The sequence below is a fragment of the Mobula birostris genome, chromosome 4 (assembly GCF_030028105.1).
Source record: "Mobula birostris isolate sMobBir1 chromosome 4, sMobBir1.hap1, whole genome shotgun sequence".
Classification (NCBI taxonomy): domain Eukaryota; kingdom Metazoa; phylum Chordata; class Chondrichthyes; order Myliobatiformes; family Myliobatidae; genus Mobula; species Mobula birostris.
The window spans coordinates 204,464,020-204,487,198 of NC_092373.1; the positions used below are offsets into that span (position 1 = coordinate 204,464,020).

Sequence of the window (23,179 nt, forward strand, 5' to 3'; positions counted from 1 at the left end):
ACAGAAGAGTTTGAAAGCTGACAGTTACAGTGTTGGCATGTCTGAACACCCTCTCTAAATCCGTACTTCATGAGATTCACACGAGAGGCATTTTCAAACAATTCGTTTGGTCGCTGACGCTGTCCCTACCTGGAGCAGCTGTTGCAGAGGGAAACAGCATTGGCAGGGCCAATCAGTGCTTCCTGACGAAAAGGCTGTTTGTTTACCCTTTGGCCTTTCCTTCACGCCCCGACACTACCCCCGCAGTGAGCCAGGTGTTTGCCAAATAAGTCTGCGACGAGCAGGAAATCACACCCGCTCGCTTCCTCAAAAAAAAAGGACCCTTAAAAAAATCCAGACTCATCTACATAGCAGCACACCTTTTAAATTATTGTTGTCTGGTGGGGGTGGGGAAGAAGAAGAATAAGAAGAAGAAGAAGAATCGATCACTGGGGACCGCTGAGACAGAGAAGGCTCTATGCCAAGTGCACACATTTCTGTGAAGTGTCTTAGTTGCAACTTCTGACAAAGGAAACTGCCACTAAGCAAAATTATTGAACAGGAGCCAGAGATTCTGGTTCATACATTGTACAGAGAGCAACAGGGAACTTGGACTAGTGGAATGGCCTGAGGTGGTCTTTAACAAAAAAGCTTACAAAAAGTGGTGGATACAGCCCAGCCCATCATGGGTAAAGCCCTCCCCAACATTGAGCACATCGACAATGAGCGCGGTTGCAGGAAAGCAGCATCCATCACCAAGGATCCCCACAATCCAGGCTGTGCTCTCTTCTCACTGCTGCCATCACGTAGGAGATTCATGAACCTTAGGTCCCACACCACCCAGCTCAGGAACAGTTATTACCCCTCAGCCATGAGACTCCTGAACCAGCACAGATCACTTCACTCACCTCGACAATGGACCTATAGACTCACTTTCTAAGATTCTACAACTCATGTTCTCAATATTTATTACTTATTTACTTATTATTATTATTATTTTGTTCCCCTTTTGGTATTCGCACAATTTTTTTATCTTTTGCACATTGGTTGCAGCCATCCCACCCTGCAAAAACTCATTTCAGGGAGGTAGCATCATCAATTTGAGGGAGACTTCCGGGAGAGGTGTGATGTCTGCAATAGTGTAGCTCCTTAGCAGCTGGCCAGCTAGTTTAAATAACATTAGCTATGTTAATGAACAAATGACACCTGTTAAACTCACCTCAACATGTCTTTTACAGTCTTAACCCACCATGGGCAATAGAAAAGTCACTGTTGCAAACAGTGCAGCGAGCAACACTGTCATTATTTTGACCCCTATTAGGCAGGGGTACACTTTAGTGTAGTCTGGGGCGGCGTACATTTTATATTTTTTTAGGAACACTCTGCCATGGTGCGCTCTCGCTCGCGCTCTCTCTCTCTCGCGGTCGCTCGCACACTCTCAAGTGCTCTCGCTTGCTTTCTCTCTCACTCGCTCTCTCACTCTCTCGCTCGCGCACTCTCGCTTTCACTTTTGCTTGCTTTCTCTCTCTCCCGCTCTCTCTCGCTCTCTCGCTTGCTCTCTCTCGCTCTCTCGCTCGCTTGCTTGCTCTCGCTCTCTCTCACGCACACGCTCTCTCTCGTGGTCGCTCTTGCGCTCTCTCTTGCTTTCTCTCGCTCGCTCTCAAAAAAGTTGATTTCCATGATATTGTATATAATTTGTGGGCATTGGGGAGCCACTATTAATATGCAGGATACTCCTGGAACTTCCAGGAGAGGTGGGATGTCTGCGGTTGTTTGTCCGTCTTTGTCGTGGGCAGTTTTTTATTGATTCCATCGTGTGTCTACTGTGAATCCCCACCATCAGTGGTATTTACAAGAGGCTCTGCCTTAAGATAATAACATCGATCATCAAAGATCCCCACCATTCGGGCCATGCCAACTTCTCACAGGAGGTACAGAAGCCTGAAGTCCCACAGTCAATCTGTTCTTAAACCAGTCAGCAGAATCCTAATCACTACAGTTTAGCAACACAGCTAAATTTTATTGATGCACTGTAGAAAGCATTCTATCGCGATGTATCACACCATGGCATGGCCACTGATCTGCATGTGACCGCAGAGAGTTGTGGACACAGCTCAGTACAGCACTAAAACCAGCTTCCCCTCAATAAAAAAGGCATCCGTTAGTCTTGCGAGACCATGGATCTGCGCCTGGAAAGTCTTCACTCTCCAGGGGGCAGACCTGGGCAAGGTTGTATAGAAGACCAGCAGTTGCCCATGCTGCAAGTCTCCCCTCTCCTCCAAGGGAAGGGCATTAGGACCCATACAGCCTCCCCTCAATGGACTCTGCCTACACTTCCCGTTGTCTCAGTAAAACAGCCAACATAATTGCAGACCCCCTATTCCCTGGACGTCACAGCCGCTGTTATCAGACTCTTGTACAATAAGGTGACTCGCAACCTCACAATCTACCTCTTGCACTTTATTGTTTACCTGCACTGCACCTTCTTCTGTAACTGTTACACTTAATTCTGCATTGTTATTGTTTTACTTTGTTCTACCTCAATGCACTGTGTAATGATCTGATCTGTATGAACAGTGTGAAAGACAAGATTTTCACTGTATCATGGTACACGTAACAATAATAAACCAATACCAATACACTTTGACCATTTACACTAAAATGAACTTTATTTTTCCTTGATCTAATTGTATTTTCTTGTAAAAAAATGTATATAATTTATAATTTTCTTGTGAATGCTGTTTATCTAACACTCTGTGCCTGTGATGCTGCTGCAAGTAAGTTTTCCATTGCACCTGTGCAGATGACAATAAACCCGAATTCGACTTTGCTGTGTTCCTACGTATCTACCGCCCCCCCCTTTAAGTGCCTGCTGTGGTTTTGTCTCCCCAACCCAAGGAGATCGAGAACTCCAGAGATTCACCAACCTCTGAACAGGGATCGAAATCCCATGTTGGTAGCTTTAGGATGCAACTCCAGTTCAGAAGTAAGCTGTTGTCAGTATGGAGCCATCAGAGTATAGTGACAAACTTTGGAGGAACTCAGCAAGTCAGTCAATAGCTATAGAAGGGAATAAACAGTCGATGTTTCGGGTCAAGACCCTTCAGTGGGACTGGAAAGAAAGGGGGCAGAGCCAGATAAGAAGGTGGGTTTAGGGGAGGATAACAAGCTGATGGGTGAGACCAGGTGAGGGAAAGGAGGCTGGGTTGGGGAAAGGGGTTGAACTGAGAAGCTGGGTGGTGATAGATGGAAAAGGTAAACGGTTAAAGAAGGAGGAATTTGATAGGAGAGGAGAGTGGACTGTCGGAGAAAGGGAAGGAAGATGGGCACCAGAGAGAGGTGATGGGCAGGTACCGAGAAGGAAAGGTGTAAGACGGGAGCCACGAATGGGAATCGAAAATGAGGGAGGAGAAATTATCAGAAGTTAGAGAAATCGATGTTCATGCCATCAGTGTGGAGGCTACTCAAACAGAATATGAGATATTATCAGAATCAGGTTTATTATCACTGGCATGTGATGTGAAATCTGTTAACTTAGCAGCAGCAGTTCAATGCAATACCTAATCTAGCAGAGAGAGAAAAAATAATAATAAATAAAATAAAACATAATAAACAAGTAAATCAATTACGTGTATAGAATAGATTATTCAAAAATGTGCAAAAACAGATATACTGTATGCTAAAAAAAGTGAGTTAGTGTCCAAAGCTTCCATGTCCATTTAGGAATCGGATGGCAGAGGGGAAGAAGGTGTTCCTGAATCACTGCGTGTGTGCCTTCAGGCTTCTGTATCTCCTACCTCATGGAACAGTGAGAAAAGAGCATGCCCTGGGTGCTGGAGGTCTTTAATAATGGACGCTGCCTTTCTGAGACACCGCTCCCTAAAGATGTCTGGGTACTTTGTAGGCTAGTGCCCAAGATAGAGCTGACTAGATTTACAACCTTTGCAGCTACTTTCGGTCCTGTGCAGTAGCCCCTCCATACCAGACAGTGATGCAGCCTGTCAGAATGCTCTCCACGATAAAGCTATAGAAGTTTTTGAGTGTATTTGTTGACATGCCAAATCTCTCCAAACTCCTAATAAAGTATAGCCGCTGTCTTGCCTTCAATCTGACAGTAGCTTTATCTTGGCAGTAAAGGAAGACATGGACCAAAATGTCAGAATGGGAACTGGAAGTAGCATTAAACATCTTAAATTGGTAAATTGGTTTATTATCGTCACATGTATGCTGGTACAATGAAAAATTCGTCTTGTGTACTGTTCTTACAAAGCAATTCATTACAATGGTGCATAGAGGTAGTTCAAGGGAACACAATAAATGATGCAGTCACATTTTTCCTGTAATGTATCAATACTCTCATCTAACTTTATGCCATTATAAATCTGTCATTATGCAAATAAAGTTGTGGCTGAGAAGCTGGTGCAGGGGGCAGGGCTTCAGGTTCTTGGATCATTGGGATCTCCTCTGGGGGAGGTATGACCTGTAAAAAGGGACGGATTGCACTTAAATCCGAGGGGGACCAATATTCTCGTGGGGAGGTTTGTTCGGGCTGTTGGGAGGATTTAAACTAATTCGGCAGGGGGTGGGAATGAGACTGAAGGGACTCAAGATAGAATGGATGGTGAAAAAACAAAGACAGTGCAGTCAGACTCTCAGGAAGGGCAAGCTGATGATAGGACAGAATTGCAGCCAGCAGGGTGAGTATCAGTGCATTAGGGATGCAAAATCAAAAAGGGTAGCAAATACAGCACTCAAAGTGTTATATCTCAATGCTCGGAGTATAAGAAATAAGGTGGATGATCTTGTTCCATTAGTACAGATTGTCAAGTATGATGTTGTGGCCACCACTGAATCATGGCTGAAGAATGGTTGTAGTTGAGAACTGAATGTCCAAGGTTACACGTTGTATTGGAGAGATAGAAAGGTAGGCAGATGGGGCAATGTGGCTTGGCTGGTAAAGAATGGCATCAAATCATTTGAAAGATATGACGACAGATCAGATGTTGAATCCTGTGGGTTGAGTTAATAAATTATAAGGGTAAAAGGACCCTGATGGCTATTATATACAGGCCTCCAAACAGTAGCTGGGATGTAGACCACAGGTTACAATGCAAAATAAAAAATGCATGTCTAAAGGGCAATGTTATCATAGTCATGGGAGATTTCAACGTGCGGGTCAATTGGGAAAATCAGGTTGGTAATGGATCACAAGAGAGTGAACTTGTAGAATGCCTATGAGATGGCTTTTTAAAGCGGTTTGTCATCGACCCTACCAGGAAATCAACTATCCTGGACTGGGTGTTATGTAATCAACCAAGGGTGATTTGGGAGCTTAAGGTAAGCAAGCCCTTAGGAGCAAGTGATCATAATATGATTGAGTTCAGTTTGAAATTTGATAGGGAGAAAGTAAAGACTGATGTAGCAATATTTCAGTGGAGTAAAGGAAATTACAGTGGTATGAGAGAGGAGTTGGCCAAAGTAAATTGGAAGGAGCTGCTGGCAGGGATGACAGCAGAGCAGCAATGGTGTGTGTTTCTGAGAAAAATGAGAAAGTTGCAGGGCAGATGCTTTCCAAAAATGAAGAAATACTCAAATGGGAAAGTAGTATAACTGTGGCTGACCAAGGAAATCAAAGCTAATGTAAAAACAAAACAAAACAGAGGGCATACAACAAAGCAAGCAGGAAGATAGAGGCAACACACATCAAAGTTGCTGGTGAACGCAGCAGGCCAGGTAGCATCTGTAGGAAGAGGTGCAGTCGACGTTTCAGGCTGAGACTCTTCATCAGGACTAACTGAAGGAAGAGTGAGTAAGGGATTTGAAAGTGGGAGGGGGAGGGGGAGATCCAAAATGATAGGAGAAGACAGGAGGGGGAGGGATGGAGCCAAGAGCTGGACAGGTGATAGGCAAAGGGGAAATGAGAGGATCATGGGACAGGAGGTCCCGGGAGAAAGACAAGGTGGGGGGAACCCAGAGGATGGGCAAGAGGTACAGTCAGAGGGACAGAGGGAGAAAAAGGAGAGTGAGAGAAAGAATGTGTGTATAAAAATAAATAACAGATGGGGTACAAGGAAGATAGAGGATTGGGAAGCTTTTAAAAAGCTACGGAGAGCAACTAAAAGAATCGTTCGAGGGGAAAAGATGAAATATGAAAACAAGCTAGCAAATAATATCAAAGTTGATAGTAAAGGTTTTTTCAAGTATAACAACATCAAAGTAAAAACTTTTTCAAGTATGTAAAAGATAAAAGAGAGATGAGAGTGGATATAGGACCACTAGAAAATGAGACTGTAGAAATAATAACAGGGGCCAAAGAGATGGCAAATGAATTAAATGAGTATTTTGCATCTTTTTTCACTGTGGAAAACACTAGCAATGTGCCAGATATTGTAGTGTGTGAAGGAAGAGAAGTGAATGCAGTTACTACTACAAGGGAGAAGGTGCTGAAAAAGCACCTGGACCAGATGAACTGCACCCTATGGTTCTGAAAGAGGTTGTGGAGGTGTTAGTAATCCATCGTCACAGAGTGAAGATGCCTGTGCGTGTATTTGTTTAACGTGTACTTGATGTTGCACTCCAAGAAGCACACGATACTTCACAAATCAACCAACTGATTCCAATGGCATGGAAACCACGATGATTGGATCTGATGGATTTGTTGCAGCCTTCATCTGCCTTCACAGCCATTGAGTTCAAAATAACTTCATCCACCTGTTCCACCGTTGAGGTCTTGGTTGGATTGTTCTTTGTCAGGGACCTCACCCTCAACCTTACCACCATGGGTGACCCTACCAGGAGCAAAGCTCCAGATGGCATCGCTCTCGGGATCTCAGGACCACACAAGCTTCTCCACCACGACAAGGTGACAATCCACAGAGAAGTGGCGTTAGTAATGATCTTTCAAGAATCATCGGACTCTGGCTTGGTACCAGAGGCCTCAAAAACTGCAAATGCCTCTCCACTCTTTAAGAAAGAAGGAAGGCAGCTGAAAGGAAATTATAGACTAGTTAGCCTGACCTCAGTGGTTGGGAAGATGTTAGAGTCAATTGTTAAGGATAAGGTTATAGAGTATTTGGTGACATAGGTAAAGATTGGACAGAGTCAACATGGTTTTCTTCAGGGAAAATCTTGCTGACCAACCTGTTGGAATTCTTTAAGAAGATTACAAGAAGGATAGATAAAGGGGATGCAGTGGATGTTGTATATTTGGACTTTCAGAAGGCTTTTGACAAGGTGCCACATCTGAGACTGCTTACCAAGTTAAGACCCCATGGTATTACAGGAAAGTTACTGGCATGGTTAGGGCATTGGCTGATTGGTAGGAGGCAGCGAGTGGGAATAAAAGGATCCTTGTCTGGTTGGTTGCTGTGACTAGTGGTGTTCCACAGGGGTCAGTTTAGGGACCACTTCATTTTATGCTGTATATAAATGATTTAGATGATGGAATAGATGGCTTTGTTACCATGTTTGCTGATGATAGGAAGATTGGTGGAGGGGCAGGTAGTGTTGAGGAAATGGGTAGGCTGCAGAAGGACTTAGACAGATCAGGAGAATGGGCAAGAGAGTGGCAAATGAAATACAATGTTGGAAAATGCATGGTCATGCACTTTGGGAGTAGAAGTAAATGAACAGACTATTTCTGAATGGGGAGAAAATCCAAAAATCTGAGATGAAAAGGGACTTGGGAGTCCTTGTGCAAAACACCCTAAAGGTTAACTTGCAGGTTAAGTGGATGGTGAGGAAGGCAAATGCAATGTTAGTATTCATTTCAAGAGGTCTTGAATACAAGAGCAGGGATGTGATGCTGAGGCTTTATAAGGCACTGGTGAGGCCTCACCTTGAGTATTGTGGAAGTTTTGGGCTGCTTATCTAAGAAGAGATGTGCTGGCATTGGAGAGGGTCCAGAGGCAATTCACAAAGATGATTCTGGGAATGAAAGGGTTATCATACTGGGAATTTTTAATGTCTCTGGGTCTGTACTCATGGAATTTGGAAGGATAGGGGGGGATCTCATTGAAACATTTCGAATGTTGAAAGGCCTTGACAGAGTAGATGTGGAAAGGATGTTTCCCATGGTGGGGGATTCTAGGACAAGAGGGCACAGCCTCAGGATAGAGAGGCATTTATTTAAAACAGAGGATTTGTTACCACAGGCAGCTGTGGAGGCCAGTTCACTGGGTGTATTTAAGGCAGAGATTGATAGGTTCTTGATTAGATAAGGCATCAAAGGTTATGGGGAGAAGGCCAGGGAATGGGGTTGAGGAGGGGAAAAAAGGATCAGCCATGATTGAATGGCAGAGCAGACTCAATGGACCAAATGGCCTATTTCTGCCCTTATGTCTTACGGTCTTATTATTGGAGCTTATCAATCAGTCCCACTATCTTCAGAAACTTACGTTCTTCTGTTCTTCCAGATCTCCACTTCTCAGTAAGGGGTGGCACGGTTGCACAGTGGTCAGTATAAAGATATTACAGTGCCAGCTGTAAAATCGAGATTTGATTTCCACTGCTGGTTTGTAAGGAGACTGTATATCTCTTCATGACTGCATGCGTTTCCTCCATGTGCTCTGGTTTCCTCCCACATTCCAAAGACATCCGGGTTAGGGTTAATGAGTTGTGGGCATGCTCTGTTGGCGCCGGAAGCATGGCGACACTTGCAGGCTGCCCCCAGCGCGATCCTCACTGATATCATTTGACGCAAAATGGCACACTTCACTGTATATTTTGATGTTTCGATGTATGCATGACTAATTAAGCTAACCTTCTTTCCCTGTATTGTACTGTTTATTCCATCGAATATCAATGAATCCAACTTCACCGGAAGCGCACTTTACCTTTCTGTACATACTAGGCTGTGCTATTTATACCTGTTATCCCCATTTTCCTGAGCATGCTCCAGTAGGCCAGATTGCACTCAGTGGCCTTTTTGTTTGGGTCTTTCTTTTTGTTTTGGACAGTTTGCTGTCTTTTGCATACTGGTTGAACACCCAAGTTGGTGCGGCCTTTCACTGATTCTATTATGGTTAGCATTCTCATATGGATTTATCAAGTATGCCTGCAAGAAAATGAATCTCAGGGTTGTGTATGGTGACATATATATACTTTGATAAAAAATTGACTTTGAACATTCCCGAGCTTTGAGTGTGTGTTCGTGGTCTTCTGCTGCAGTAGCCCATCCACTTCAGGGTTTGATGTGTTGTGCGTTCGGAGATGCTCTTCTACACACCACATTGTAACACATGGTTATTTCAGTTACTGCTTGAACCAGTCTGGCTATTCTCCTCTGACCTCTCCCCTTAAGAAGTTTTCACCCACAGAGCTGCTGCTCACTGGGTGCCTTTTATTTTTCACATCATTTCTCTATAAACTAGAGACTGTCGTGCGTGAAAATCCCAGGAAATCTGCAATTTCTGAGATACTCTTGTCTGGCACCAGCAACCATTCCACTGTCAAAGTCATTCAGATCACGTTTCTTCCCCACTCTGATATTTGCTGTGAACAAAACTGAAACTCTTGGCCATGTCTGCAAGCTTTTATGCATTGAGTTGCTGCCACATGATTGGCTGATTAGATATTTGCATTAACGAGCAGGTGTACAGGTGTGCCTAGTAAAGTGGCCACTGATTGTATATTCTGTGTTCTATCAACATGCACCAGAAAAGTAATAAAAGCAACTACTTCGGCAATGTGAATGTTTTGGGCGGGCCCTTGTTTTGTATCAGGCTGCGATCTTTTACAGGCAGCTTTGATTCAGTGGGACGCTCAGGTGCTGATAGGATTCAGTTTCACGCTGGCACGCCTGCACTTCAGGTACAGGTTCCACAGAAATGTAAACCGTCTCCGTGCAGGTGTGAATGTGGTGGTTGGAATAAACACTCCTGCTACCTTATTTGTTTACACCTCTTGAAACCTTACAAATGTCAAGGAGACGCCTGACACCTGCCAGCTCACCAATTACTGCTCTACTCCGAGGCCTAGTGATAGGTAATTATCCAGCACCTCTATGTCTATTGGACAGCAGAGTGTCACCAAATGGTACTCAGATAGTCAATTTTATGGCGATATAACCTGTCCTTATTTATTGATTCCTGAAGGTTGCCATAGCTGGGTAGGGGGATTGGAGAATAAGCTCCCACTCCTATTAAATGGCGTGCTTCTCAAACAACCTCTGCCAACCAAGTCCAGCTCCTGGCCTTCATGTGTGGCTTAGCTACTAAGCCCGGTGGAACCATTTCTACTGAGAGGAGAAGGGAAAAAGGCAGGTTGCTGGTGCCTTAAGACCAGTTGTTTGGGCATTTGAGGCTCATCAGCCGTGGTTGGCAGCTCATCTTGAAGAAGGAAAACTCTGATCTCAAACCTCCACTTCCTTGTGTCTATACCCACTCATGAGGAAGGCTTCTGGAGTAAACCCCGAGGAAAAATCCGGAGCTGGATTTCCTAAGGCAGTCCTACGTTGAGTCCAAATTGGCCCTCACCTACAAGCTCCACCTCTGCCCCTCTGTTTCTTCTTTAAGTTGATAAGGTTGTTAAGAAGGCATATGGTGTGTTGGCCTTTGTTAGTCGTGCAATTGAGTTAAAGAGCTGCACGGATAGACTACACTTGGAATATTGTGTTCAGTTATCATCCCTCATTATAGGAAGGATGTGGAGCCCTTAGAGAGGGTGCAGAGGAGATTTACCAGGATGTTGCCTGGATTAGACAGCAGGTCTCATGAGGATAGGTTGAGTGAATTAGGGTTTTTTCCCTTTGGAGTGAAGGAGGATGAGGTGACTAGATAGAGGTGTAAAAGATGATAAGGGGTTGGATTGAGTGGACAGCCAGAGACTTTTTCCCAGCGTAGTAATATAAATCAAGGAGGCATCATTTTAAGGTGATTGGAGTATAAATCAGAGATAAGTTTTTTTACACAGAGAGTGGTAGGTGCATAGAACACACTACCAGGGGTGGCGTTGAAGGCAGATATGTTTGGGACATTTAAGAGACTCTTAGAGAAGCTTGTGGATGATAGAAGAATGGAGGGGTATGTTAGATTGATCTTAGAGTAGGTTAAACAATTAGTTCAACATGGTGGGCCAAAGGGCCTAAACTATGCTACACTGTTCCATGTTCTATATTCAAACTGTGCTATACTGTTCCATGTTCGATATTCAAACTGTGCTGTACTGTTCCATGTTCTATATTCAAACTGTGCTATACTGTTCCATGTTCGATATTCAAACTGTGCTGTACTGTTCCATGTTCTATATTCAAACTGTGCTATACTGTTCCACGTTCGATATTCAAACTGTGCTATACTGTTCCACGTTCGATATTCAAACTGTGCTGTACTGTTCCACGTTCGATATTCAAACTGTGCTATACTGTTCCATGTTCGATATTCAAACTGTGCTATACTGTTCCATCTTCTATATTCAAACTGTGCTATACTGTTCCATGTTTGATATTCAAACTGTGCTATACTGTTCCACGTTCTATATTCAAACTGTTCTGTACTGTTCCACGTTCGATATTCAAACTGTGCAATACTGTTCCACGTTCGATATTCAAACTGTGCTATACTGTTCCATCTTCTATATTCAAACTGTGCTATACTGTTCCACGTTTGATATTCAAACTGTGCTATACTGTTCCATGTTTGATATTCAAACTGTGCTATACTGTTCCATGTTCTCTATTCAAACTGTGCTATACTGTTCCATGTTCTATATTCAAACTGTGCTATACTGTTCCATGGAATCAGTTCGGTGTTGAGGAAAGTGGAGTTATCTACACTAGATCAGGAGCCTTATGATTGTAGGGCAATAACTGTTCCTGAACCTGGTGGTGTGGGACTTGAGGCTCCTGTACCTTCTTCTTGATGGCAACAGTGAGAAGAGATGATGAATGCTGCTTTCCTGCGACAGTCGTTCATGTAGGTGTGCTCAGCGGTGGGGAGAGCTTTTTGTCTGAAAGTATTCCTTTCGATTGTGAACATTGTAATCTGACACGGTTCCTTTTTTGTGATGTCAGAGATGCTATATAAATATAAGATGATGTTATTTACCTTGAAAGAATTATTGTCAGTCTCCACATCCATCAGCCAGTATAACTTGGGTGTAACGAAGGCAGGAAAATGTCCTATTCTGTGATCAGAATCCTGTATGTAGCAGAAGCAAATTATTAACACTACTCACCCACGTTATAACCTTGTTCCATTATTACTAACACACGGTCAGCACAACGTGATTACAGTGCCAGCAATTGGGCCTCTGTTCCTGCCACTGCCTGTAAGAGTTTGAACATTCTCCTGGGTTTCCTCCGAGTGCTCCGGTTTCCTCCCACAGTCCAAAGATGTACGGGTTAGACTTAGTAAGTTGCAGACATGTTATTTTGTTGCTGGAAGCATGGCGACATTTGCGGACTGCCCCCAGAACATCCTCGGACTGTGTCGGTTGTTGACAGAAAACAACGCATTTCACTGAACATGTGACAAATAAATCTTTATCTTTAATTCATCGATGTTAATGCCACTAATTTTTGAGCAATAGCTTTTCTTATTTTTCTTTCAGTTGCACAGGCTGGGTGATGAACAAATGGTTCTTTGGTCCCAGCTGGGGTTAGTGTAGGAAGCCAGATAGGACCTGTGGAGCTGGAGGCATTGTCAGGCTTTGGAGCGAGAGACACTGCTGATAGGGAAGCAGATGCCTGGTTTGTCACTGCTAATCACTTCTCTCCCCTCATCGGGAAAGGTGTGAAGAGGAACGTGCAGGGGTATTGCTGGAGTTGGCATGCGGCCAGCTCGCTAATGATGCCGTAGGGGCTGGACAGAGCTCGAATGAACTGCAGAGACGTAGACTGAAGAATAAGAGAAGAAAAATCTGCAGGGAAACTGCCTCTTGTCTGTTCCAAGTTCCATCTCAGTCCGTCATTGATAATTCAGGGAAAACAAAATTACTTCCAGTTTCCATATGGGGAGTTTTGTATTCTTTGTATTTATTTATTGAGAGATACAGTGCAGAACAGGCCGATTTGGCACCACCACCCCACTGCACCACCCAGCAACCCATCTATTTAACCCCAGCCTAATCACAGTATATTGACAATGACTTGTTAACCTACTAACTGGTACGACTTTGGACTGTGGAAGGAAACCAGAGCCCCCGGAGGATCACAGGAAGAATATATAAACTCCTACAGAGGATGCTGATCCTCTTATTGCTGCGGCTTAACAGGTACCTCCTGTAGCTAATAAAGTGGCCCCTGAGTGTACGTCTGCGGTCTTCAGCTGCTGTGGCCTATCCACCTCAAGGTTCAATGTGTTGTGCATTCAGAGATGCTCTTTTGCACACCACTGTTGTAACGCGTGGTTATTTGAGTTACTGTCACTTTTCTGTCAGCTTGAACCAGTCCGGCCATTCTCCTCTGACTTCTCACAGAACTGCCACTGACTGGATGATTTTTGTTTTTCACACCATTCTCTGTAAACTCGAGAAACTGTTACACATGGAAAAAGTCAAGTGATGAGCAGTTTCTGAGATACTCAAACCACCCCGCCTGGCAGCAACGTTCATTCCACAGTCAAAGTCACTTGGATCACATTTCTTCCCCATTCTGATGTTTGTTCTGAACAACAACTGAACCTCTTCTTAAGAAAATTGAGGCAAACCTCCACTTCCTAAAAAAAGGCAAGCAAGGCTCCCCCATCCCACTTTCTTAACTGCGTCTTACACGAGCACCATTCAGAGCATCCTGACAAGCTATATCTCCATCTGGTATGTGAGCAGTCAAGCATCAGACCAGAAGTCCCTACGAGGGACTGTGAGAACAGCTGAGAGGATCATAGGGGTCTCCCTCCCATCCATCGGGGACATTTATCAGGAGCGCTGTGTACGCAGGGCCCTTAATGTTACTAAGGATCCCACCCATCCATCCAGCATCCTCTTTGACTTTTTACCATCAGGCAGGGAACTGCGATGCATAAAAACAAGAATGGTTAGAATGAGCAACACACATTAAAGTTGCTGGTGAACGCAGCAGGCCAGGCAGCATCTCTAGGAAGAGGTACAGTCAACGTTTCGGGCCGAGACCCTTCGTCAGAACTAACTGAAAGAAGAGCTAGTAAGAGGTTTGAAAGTGGGAGGGGGAGGGGGAGATCCAAAATGATAGGAGAGGACAGGAGGGGGAGGGATGGAGCCAAGAGCTGGACAGTTGATTGGCCACCTCCCCCTCGTACCCCATCCGTTATTTATTTATATACACACACTCTTTTTCTCTCTCTCCTTTTTCTCCCTCTGTTCCTCTCACTATACCCCTTGTCCATCCTCTGGGTTTTTCCACCCTCCCCCTTTTCCTTCTCCCTGGGCCTCCTGTCCCATGATCCTCTCATATCCCTTTTGCCAATCACCTGTCCAGCTCTTGGCTCCATCCCTCCCCCTCCTGTCTTCTCCTATCATTTTGGATCTCCCCCTCCCCCTCCCCCTCCCACTTTCAGATCTCTTACTAACTCTTCCTTCAGTTAGTCCTGACGAAGGGTCTCGGCCCTAAACGTCGACTGCACCTCTTCCTAGAGATGCTGCCTGGCCTGCTGCGTTCACCAGCAACTTTGATGTGTGTTGCTTGAATTTCCAGCATCTACAAAATTCCTTGTGTTTGGTTAGAATGAGAAACAGTTTCTTCCCTCAGGCCATTAGATTTCTGAGCTCCCAGCCGCATTGTATTCGAAGTGTCACTGGTTAATCTGTTCAATACCTTAAAATATTTAGAATCAATGCATTTTAGTCTGTTATTTATGTGTGGTTCATCTGTAGGTTTTATCTTTACCCTCATAAGTTATTGTGTGTTATGTGTACTACTGTGCTTTTCACCCTGGTTCAGAGGAATTTTGTCCGTTTCTATATACGTTATATGATTAACTATATGCATGTATATAGTTAAATGACAATAAACTTGACTTGAATCTTGCATGGTCTAGTTCGCTCGACCTATGTTGATGGGTGGTTGGGACAGACTGCCAGGGGTGGTGGCAGAAACAGATATGATAGTGGTGTTTAAGATGTTGTTAGACACATGAACAAGCTGGGAGTGGAGGGATGAGAAGAGATTTGATTTAATTCTGCATCATGTTACAGACAATGAACCGCGCTCTCAGATTCTCACACCTCGGCCTCTGAACTCAGAGTGAGGCAGTCATTGTGCAACTCGCCTTCGTGATTCAATCCTTCAATGAGAATAGAAAAGATTTTGACGTCTTCATACTTAAACAGACTAACACGCAGCTGCACTCGGTAATTAGGAAGACAAATGGAAAGGTGAAAATCAAAAAATCTGCAGATGCTAAAAACCTGAAATTAAATCAGAAAATGCTGGCTGCATATTTATATATTTATTTGGAGACATAGCAAAGTAACCAGCCCTTCGGCCCAACGAACCCACACTGACCAATGACAACCATGTAACCAATTAACCTATTAACCCTATGCTTTTGGAATGTGGGAGGAACTGGCGCACCCGGAGGAAACACACACAGGGGGAGGGGGCAGCATGCAAGTGGCAGGAATCAAACCTGTTCACTGGCACTGTAATAGTGTTACACTAACTGCTACGCTGCTGTGCCTCCCATAAACCTCAGAGCAGGGGTTCCCAGCCTGGGGTCCATAGGTAATGGTAGGGGTCCATGGAATAGAAAAGGTTGGGAACCCCTGCCTTAGAGTGCCATAGACATAGACACAGACACACACACACACACACACACAGACACACACACACACACACACACACGCACGCACACACACACACGCACACACACACACGCGCGCACACACACACACACGCACACACGCACACACACACACACACACACACACACACACACACACACACACACACGCACGCACACCACCTCTGGGCTTCTAGCCACTAATCCAAGGCCTGGACATGAACTCCGCTTCTCGCTCCAAAGTTGCTGTCTGATCTGCTGAGTGTTTCCACAATTTCTGTCTATCAATGAAACGATTGGGATGGAATGTAAAACTAAATAAGTTTTGCTATAAGTATGAGGAGTTTGGAGCCGCATCTGACGGTACCTGCATAGTTTTGGTAATATTTAAAAGGTGGGGAGGTGTACTTTGTTGGGGACAGTTCATAAGAAATAGAAGCAAGAGAAGTTCATTTGTGCCCTGGTAGTTGTTCGGTCATTCAATGAGATCATGACTTATCTTTAATCGTTTACTCTAACATCAGGCTCATGCACTAACCCCATTCAGTCACAGAGGACACAGAAACAGGCCCATCGGCCCACCTAGTCTGTGCCAAACGGTTATTCTGCCTAATCCCATCGACTGGACCTGGAACACAGCCCTCTGTACCCCTCCCAGCCATGTACTTATCCAAAGTTCTCTTAAATGTTGAAATCGAGTCCACATTCACCACTTCCTCTGACAGCAAGTTCTACACTCTCACCGCCCTCTGAGTGAAGAGATTCCCCTTAAAGCTCCCTTTGTGATCCTATGTACCAGGGATGCCGCTTTCAAAGAATTATGGATATGTATTCTCAGTTCCCTCTATTCTAAAGCACTCCACAGTATATCACTATATTCCTTAATTTTCTTCATATCTATAATTCTATGAATCTTATTTCCACTATGTAAAAACCCATCAGTCATTTCTAGTAGATTGTAGATGCTGGGTGGCATGGTAGCTTAGCGGTTAGCGTAATCGCTTTACAGTGCTAACGATCACCCATCAGGGTTCAATTCCCACCACTGTGGAGTTTGTACATTCTCTCAGTGACCATGTGGGTTTCCTCAGGGTACTTCGGTTTCCTCCCACATAGAAACATAGAAATTTACAGCACAATACAGGCCTTTCAGCCCACAATTTTGTGCCAACTATGTAACCTACTCTAGAAACTGCCTAGAATTTCCCTACAGCATAGCCCTCTGTTTTGCTAAGCTCCATGTACCTATCTAAGAGTCTCTTAGAAGACCCTATTGTATCCGCCTTTACCACCATCACTGGCAGTACGTTCCACGCACACACCACACTCTGTGTAAAAAAACTTACCTCTGACATCCCCCTTGTACCTACTTCCAAGCACCTTAAAACTATGCCCCCTCGTGTTAGCCACCCCCAGCCCTGGGTAAAAGTCTCTGACTATCCACATGATCAATGCCTCTCATCATCTTATACACCTCTATCAGGTCACCTCTCATCCCCTGTCACTCCAAGGAGAAAAGGCCAAGTTCACTCAACCTATTCTCATAAGGCATGCTCCCCAATCCAGGCAACATCCTTGTAAATCTCCTCTGCACTCTCTCTATAGTATCCACGTCCTTCCTGTAATGAGATGGCCAGAGACATACAGATCAGTAAGGGTTAGTAAACGTTGCTGCTGGAAGCATCGTGACACTTGTGGGCTACTTCCAGCACAATCTCGGACTGGGTTGGTCAGTGACGCAAGTGATGCATTTCACTGTATGTTTTGATGTACATGTGACAAATAAAACTAATTTCTTCATCTCTTAGGAGTGTATACAATTATGAAATTCGGGAACTTTATCATTAATTTTGAGGAGAATTGGTATGTCACAAAAGACACACAAATTTGTACAGATGTACCATGGAGAGCATTCGGACTGGTTGCATCACCGTCTGGTATGGAGGGGCCACTGCACAGGACCAGAAAACACTGTAGAAAATTGTCATCTCAGCTGGCTCCATCATCCTCCCCAGCATCCAGGACAACTTCAAAAGGTGATGCTTCAAAAAGGAAGCTTCCATCAGTAAGGACCCCATCACCAAGACATGAATTGAATGAATGAATGAATTGACTTTATTACTTACATCCTTCAAATACATGAGAAGTAAAAATCCTTACGTTACATCTCCATTCAAATGTGCAATGTGCAATTATAGTAATTTATAATAAATATTGTATGCAACAGTTTAGTCAATATAACATAGACATGCCCTCTTCTCATTGCTACCATCAAGGAGGAGGTAGAGGAGCCAGAAGACACACACTCAATGATTCAGGAACAGCTTCTTCCCCTCCACCATCAGATTTCTGAATGGACAGTGAACCCATGAACACTCCCTCAGTATTCCTCCCTCTCTTTTTGCACTACTTATCTATTTATTTTGTCTATATGTCTCCTATTGTAATTTATCATGTTTTAAATTATTGAGTATTGCAATGTACTGCTGCCACAAAAACAAATTTCACAACATATGTCAGTGATATTAAACCTGATTCTGATTTATAAAAATTATAGAGTAAAATAATCTTGTTCAGGGAATGGAGAGATATGGACATTGTGTAATCATAAGGGATTAGTTTAGTTAGGCATTTAATTGCTAATTTAATTAATTGATGCTGTTCCTGTGCTGTACTGTTCTCTGATCCAGGACAGGCACACGTAAGGTAGACAACCAGATTTTTTTTCCCAGGGTAGAGCTATTAAATCACAGAGAACATGCATTTAAGACCAGCAAGGGAAAGAGATTCTGCAGAAGCTACAAATCCAGAGCCACACACACACACACACACACACACACACACACACACACACAATGCTGGAGGAACTCAGCAGATCAGGCAGCATCTTTGGAGAGGAATAAACAGTCGATGTTTTGGACCGAGACCTTTCATCAGGTCTGGAGAAAAAGAAGGAAGAAGTGAGAAGCTGGGAGGCGATAGGTGGAAAAGGTCAAGGGCTGAAGTAGAAGGATTCTGATAGGAGAGGAGAGTGGACCATGGGAGAAAGGGAAGGAGGTGTGGCACCAGGAAGAGGAAATAGACAGGTGAGGAGAAGAGGAGAGGTATGCAGGATACCAGAGTGGGGAATGGAAGAAGAGGGAAGGGGGAGAATAATTACTGGAAGTTAGAGAAATTCAAGGTTGAAGGAGATGGGTGGGGGCAGGTTTTTTACATAGGAGAGGTGGTTTGCTGGAACGTACTGTCAGGCGTGGTGGTGGAAGCTGACTTGATAGCAGTGTTCAAGCAGCTTTTAGGTATACAGGGAATGGAGGGATATAGATCACATGTCGGCAGAAGGAATTAGTTTAATTTGGCACAGACGTTATGGGCTGAAGGGTCTGATTCCACACTGTTCAATGCTGCAGTTCTAATCAGCTTTCTCTGACCTAAAGCATTGATCCTGTCTCTGTTTCTGCCATGCCTTTTGTGTGTGTCTCTTGTCCCACGGCGGCAGTGGCCAATTCCAGAGGAGGTGTCTGCTGAAGGTATAGGGGGGATGTCAGATGTCAGGTTCTGTACACAAAGAGTGGTAGGTGTGTGGAACGCACTGCCGGGGTGGTGGTGGAGGCAGACACGTTAGGGACATTTACAAGACTCTTAGGCACATGGATGTTAGATAGATGGAGGGTTATGTAGGAGGGAAGAAGAATTAGATTGATTTTGGAGCAGGTTAAAATGTCAGTGTAAAACTGTGGCTGAAGAGCCTATACTGTTCTATATTCTGTGTAACCATTGTAGAGCTTGTGTGTCTGTAGAGCTCGTGTAACTCTGATGAAACTGCACTTGATCTCTCCAGTACAGAATGAGAGAGAAACCTGCTCGGTCCCTTCTCTTTAGACAGCACTGCCATACAGTATCAGCTCTTCGTGTTTATAGTTTAGGCCTCCAACATTGGCAGCTTTGTATTGCCAGTGCTTGGCAGTGGTGCCTGTGTGAGTGCATGTATTAGCAACTGTGACAAATCGTGTGCTTATTTGTATATACTGTATATGTCAGTGCATATGGTTGTGTGCATGCATAGCAAATAAGGATGTCCGCCGAGTGTTTGTATTCTTGAGCAAGCATCGTTGAGCCTTTATAACATAGAACTTAGAACAGTACAACACAGTACAGGCCTTCAGCCCATCATGTTCTGCTGACCCTTTAACCTATTCTAAGATCAATCTAACCCTTCCCTGCCACATAATCTTCCATTTTTCTACAATCCGTGTGCCTATCTAAGAGTCTTAACTATCCCTAACATATCTATCTCTACCCCCAACCCTGACAGTGTGTTTCACACATCCACAACACTCAGTGTAAAAGCGTGCCTTTGACATCTCCCTATACTTTCCTCCAATCACCTTAAAATCATGCCCCTTGTGTTAGCCATTTCCGCACTGGGAAAAAGTATTTGGCTATCCACTCGAACTTCGCCTCTGATCATCTTGCACACCACTGTCAAGTCATCTCTCATCCTCCTTCTCTCCAAAGAGTAAAGCCCCAGCTTGCTCAAACTATCCACATAAGACATGCTCTCTAATCCTGGCAGGATCCTGGTAAATCTCCTCTGCACCCTCTCTAAAGCTTCCGCATTCTTCCAGTAATGAGGTACCCAGAACTGGCCTCCAATTTTTATACTAGCAATCTCCCCTCTATCTGTCAGTGCAGATAAGAGGTCTTGACCCAAATTGTCAACTGTCCATTTCCCTCCACAAATGCTGCCTGACCCTCTGAGCTCCTCCAGCATTGTGTGTATTGCTCGAGATTCCAGCATCTGCAGAATCTTATACCTCTATACATGTGACCAAAAGCTAAGTTTAAAAAGGCAGGATTAAAGATTCGTCTTAGAAAGGGAGCCATCTCCAGCAGTAACTTAGAGCCCAGGCAGAAGTTTGGTTTGGTCACCAGTAGCAAAGTTATGAAAATCAAAAACAATTCTTCTTTAAGGTTAGCTTTATTTGTTACATGTACATCGAAACATACAGCGGAATGCATCGTTTGCATCAAATCGAATCGGTGAGAATCGTGCTGGGCAGCCTGCATGTTTCACAGCGCTTCCAGTCTCAACATAGCATGCCCACAACTTACTCACCCTAACCATGGGAGGAAACCAGAGCGCCCAGAGGAAACCCACAGGGTCACAGGAAATCGTACAACCTCCTTACAGCCGCAGCAGGAATTGCACCTGGATTGACCGATGGAGCTGTACTGTTCTATCATCTTGAAATACACAGTGCAATGTGTTTTTTGAGTCAAATCAAATCAGTAAGGATCGTGCTGGGCAGCTCACACTTGTGTCGCCACGCTTCCAGCACATTGCAGGAAATGGTCGACAAGTTGAGCAGATCAGACATCAAATTCAGAGTTAACGTCTCCAGGTTAATGGCTTCCTTCAGGGTTCTCATTCTTTATCTCACATTTCTGTCATTTGTTTTAATTTTGCTTTTCTATGAGGGTTCACAATAAGTGAGCAGACAGAAAACTCAGGGAATTGCAGCCACGTTGGAAGGGTTTGGGAGAGTTGTACAGAGCGGACACAGGCCCTTCAGCGCACAATGTAAAGCTTCATTGCTGGATCTGTCTGTATAGTGTTGACCTATTTATGAAATTGTACAGTACCATTTTACAAAGGAATTAATTTTAATCATCAATTCATAACCATTGCTATAAATTTAACTTTCCAAATGAACCATAGTTGCTTTATTTGTAAGCATTTTTATGATAGACTATCAAAAGAACAGTGCAGGTGTATTACAAGGTTCCACCGAGATTTGAACTCGGATTGCTGGATTCAGAGTCCAGAGTGCTAACCATTACACCATGGAACCCCCACTTGGAGGAATGAATTAACAGGGACATGAATTTCAGAATGGTAGCATTAGTCATTGGAGAGTCAGTATAGGCTAAGGGGATGAGTCACCCAGTTGAACACACTTAGGGAACCTGAGTGGACTAAATGCACGTGAGTGCTGTTGCTTTGCTCTCTGGTTGGGGTCCATCTGTTATAGGGCCGACGCTTCACTGATGAGGGCTTGCTGCTGCTTTCCTTTCTGGCTGAGGATGTAGTGGTTGTGGTATGAGAATCCCCCCGCTGAGCGCTCACAGTGAGGTGTGAGACACTGCTGTTACTGCCTTTGTCTATCTCCCTCTCTCAACATACACACACACACACACACACACACACACACACACACCCACAGACAAACACACACACTCACAGACACACAACACCCAAAGACTCAGACACACACACACACACACACACACCTACACAGAGAGACAGACACACACTCACATGTAAGGTGTTTACAAGCCATTAGCATGAAACCTAACGCACTTCATCCTTACTCCTCTATCAAGAACACTTCAGAATTTGGTGAACGATCTGGGGAACTTAGTGGGGCAAATGCATCTTTACTCCACCCCTAAATCTGAGAAAGTTCACTTACAGTGTATGACTGATAGAAGGGTCGGAGCTGAATTTGATAGTCACGAACACCAGAGGTTCTGCAGGTGCTGGAAATCCAGAGCAACACACACAAAATGCTGGAGCAACTCAGCGGGTCATGCAACATCTATGGAGGGGATTAAATAGGACCTGATGATGGGTCTCTGCCCAAAACATTGACTGTTTATTCTTCGCTATAGAGGCTGCCTGACCAGCTGAGTTCTTCCAGCATTTTGTGTGTTTGCCAGTCAGAGTTCAGTGAGTAATACACTCAGTTCTGTGCCAGAGGTCATAGACTCAAGCCCCTGCCTAATTGACAGACATGATGAGTGAACTAAAGAGTCATAGAGAACTACATCATTAAACAGGCACTTCGGCCCATCTAATCCATGCCAAATTGTTATTCTGCCTAGTCCCATTGACCTGGACCTGGACCATAGCCCTCCAAACCCCTCCCATCCAAACTTCTCTTAAATGTAGAAATCCTGGCACTTGGAAGGCAACATACCATTTGAGAATCTCATTCTCATTCACAGAACCCCCACTCTGTTCTCATAACCGCAAAATCCCCTATCACTATTGCTCGTCTATTCTCCCCCTTCCCTTCTGAACCACTCCCACTGAGCGAGATTCTCAGAGCAGTTGAAACTCTCACGGAGTTCACACTCATTCTGCTTCGGGTGTTCCCACAGCCGATGATCTCACTTTAAGGACTCTATCTTGTTATTTCATGCTCGTTATTTATTTATATTTGTCTTTGCACAGTTTGTTGTTCTTTGATCCTGTTTACAGTTACTATTCTATAGATTTGCTGAGTATGCCCACAGGAAAAAGAATCTCAGGGTTGTATGTGGTGACATGTATGTACTCTGATAATAAGTTTTACTTTGAACTTTTTGAGTGATCAGAATCAGAACCAGTTTTGTTATCACTGACATATGAAATTTGTTCTTTTGCATCAGCAGTTCAGTGAAAGGGGACATAAAATTAGTATCATTTAAAGACTAAATTAATATTGCAGAAGAAAGTTCAA

At 44.1% G+C, this 23,179-nt stretch overlaps 1 protein-coding gene and 1 non-coding gene across 2 annotated transcripts in view; one reads left to right on the forward strand and one right to left on the reverse strand.

The window, feature by feature from the left end:
- Positions 1-23,179, forward strand: part of LOC140196884 (sideroflexin-5-like) — a 279,713-nt gene that overhangs the window by 203,543 nt on the left and 52,991 nt on the right. Inside the window, exon 16 of the mRNA XM_072256792.1 lies at positions 21,186-21,208. Within this exon, the coding sequence (XP_072112893.1) occupies positions 21,186-21,208 (23 nt within the window). The remainder of the gene's footprint in view (positions 1-21,185; positions 21,209-23,179) is intronic.
- On the reverse strand, positions 21,455-21,526 carry trnaq-cug (transfer RNA glutamine (anticodon CUG)). Its single transcript has one exon. It is a non-coding gene; the product is annotated as a tRNA-Gln (tRNA).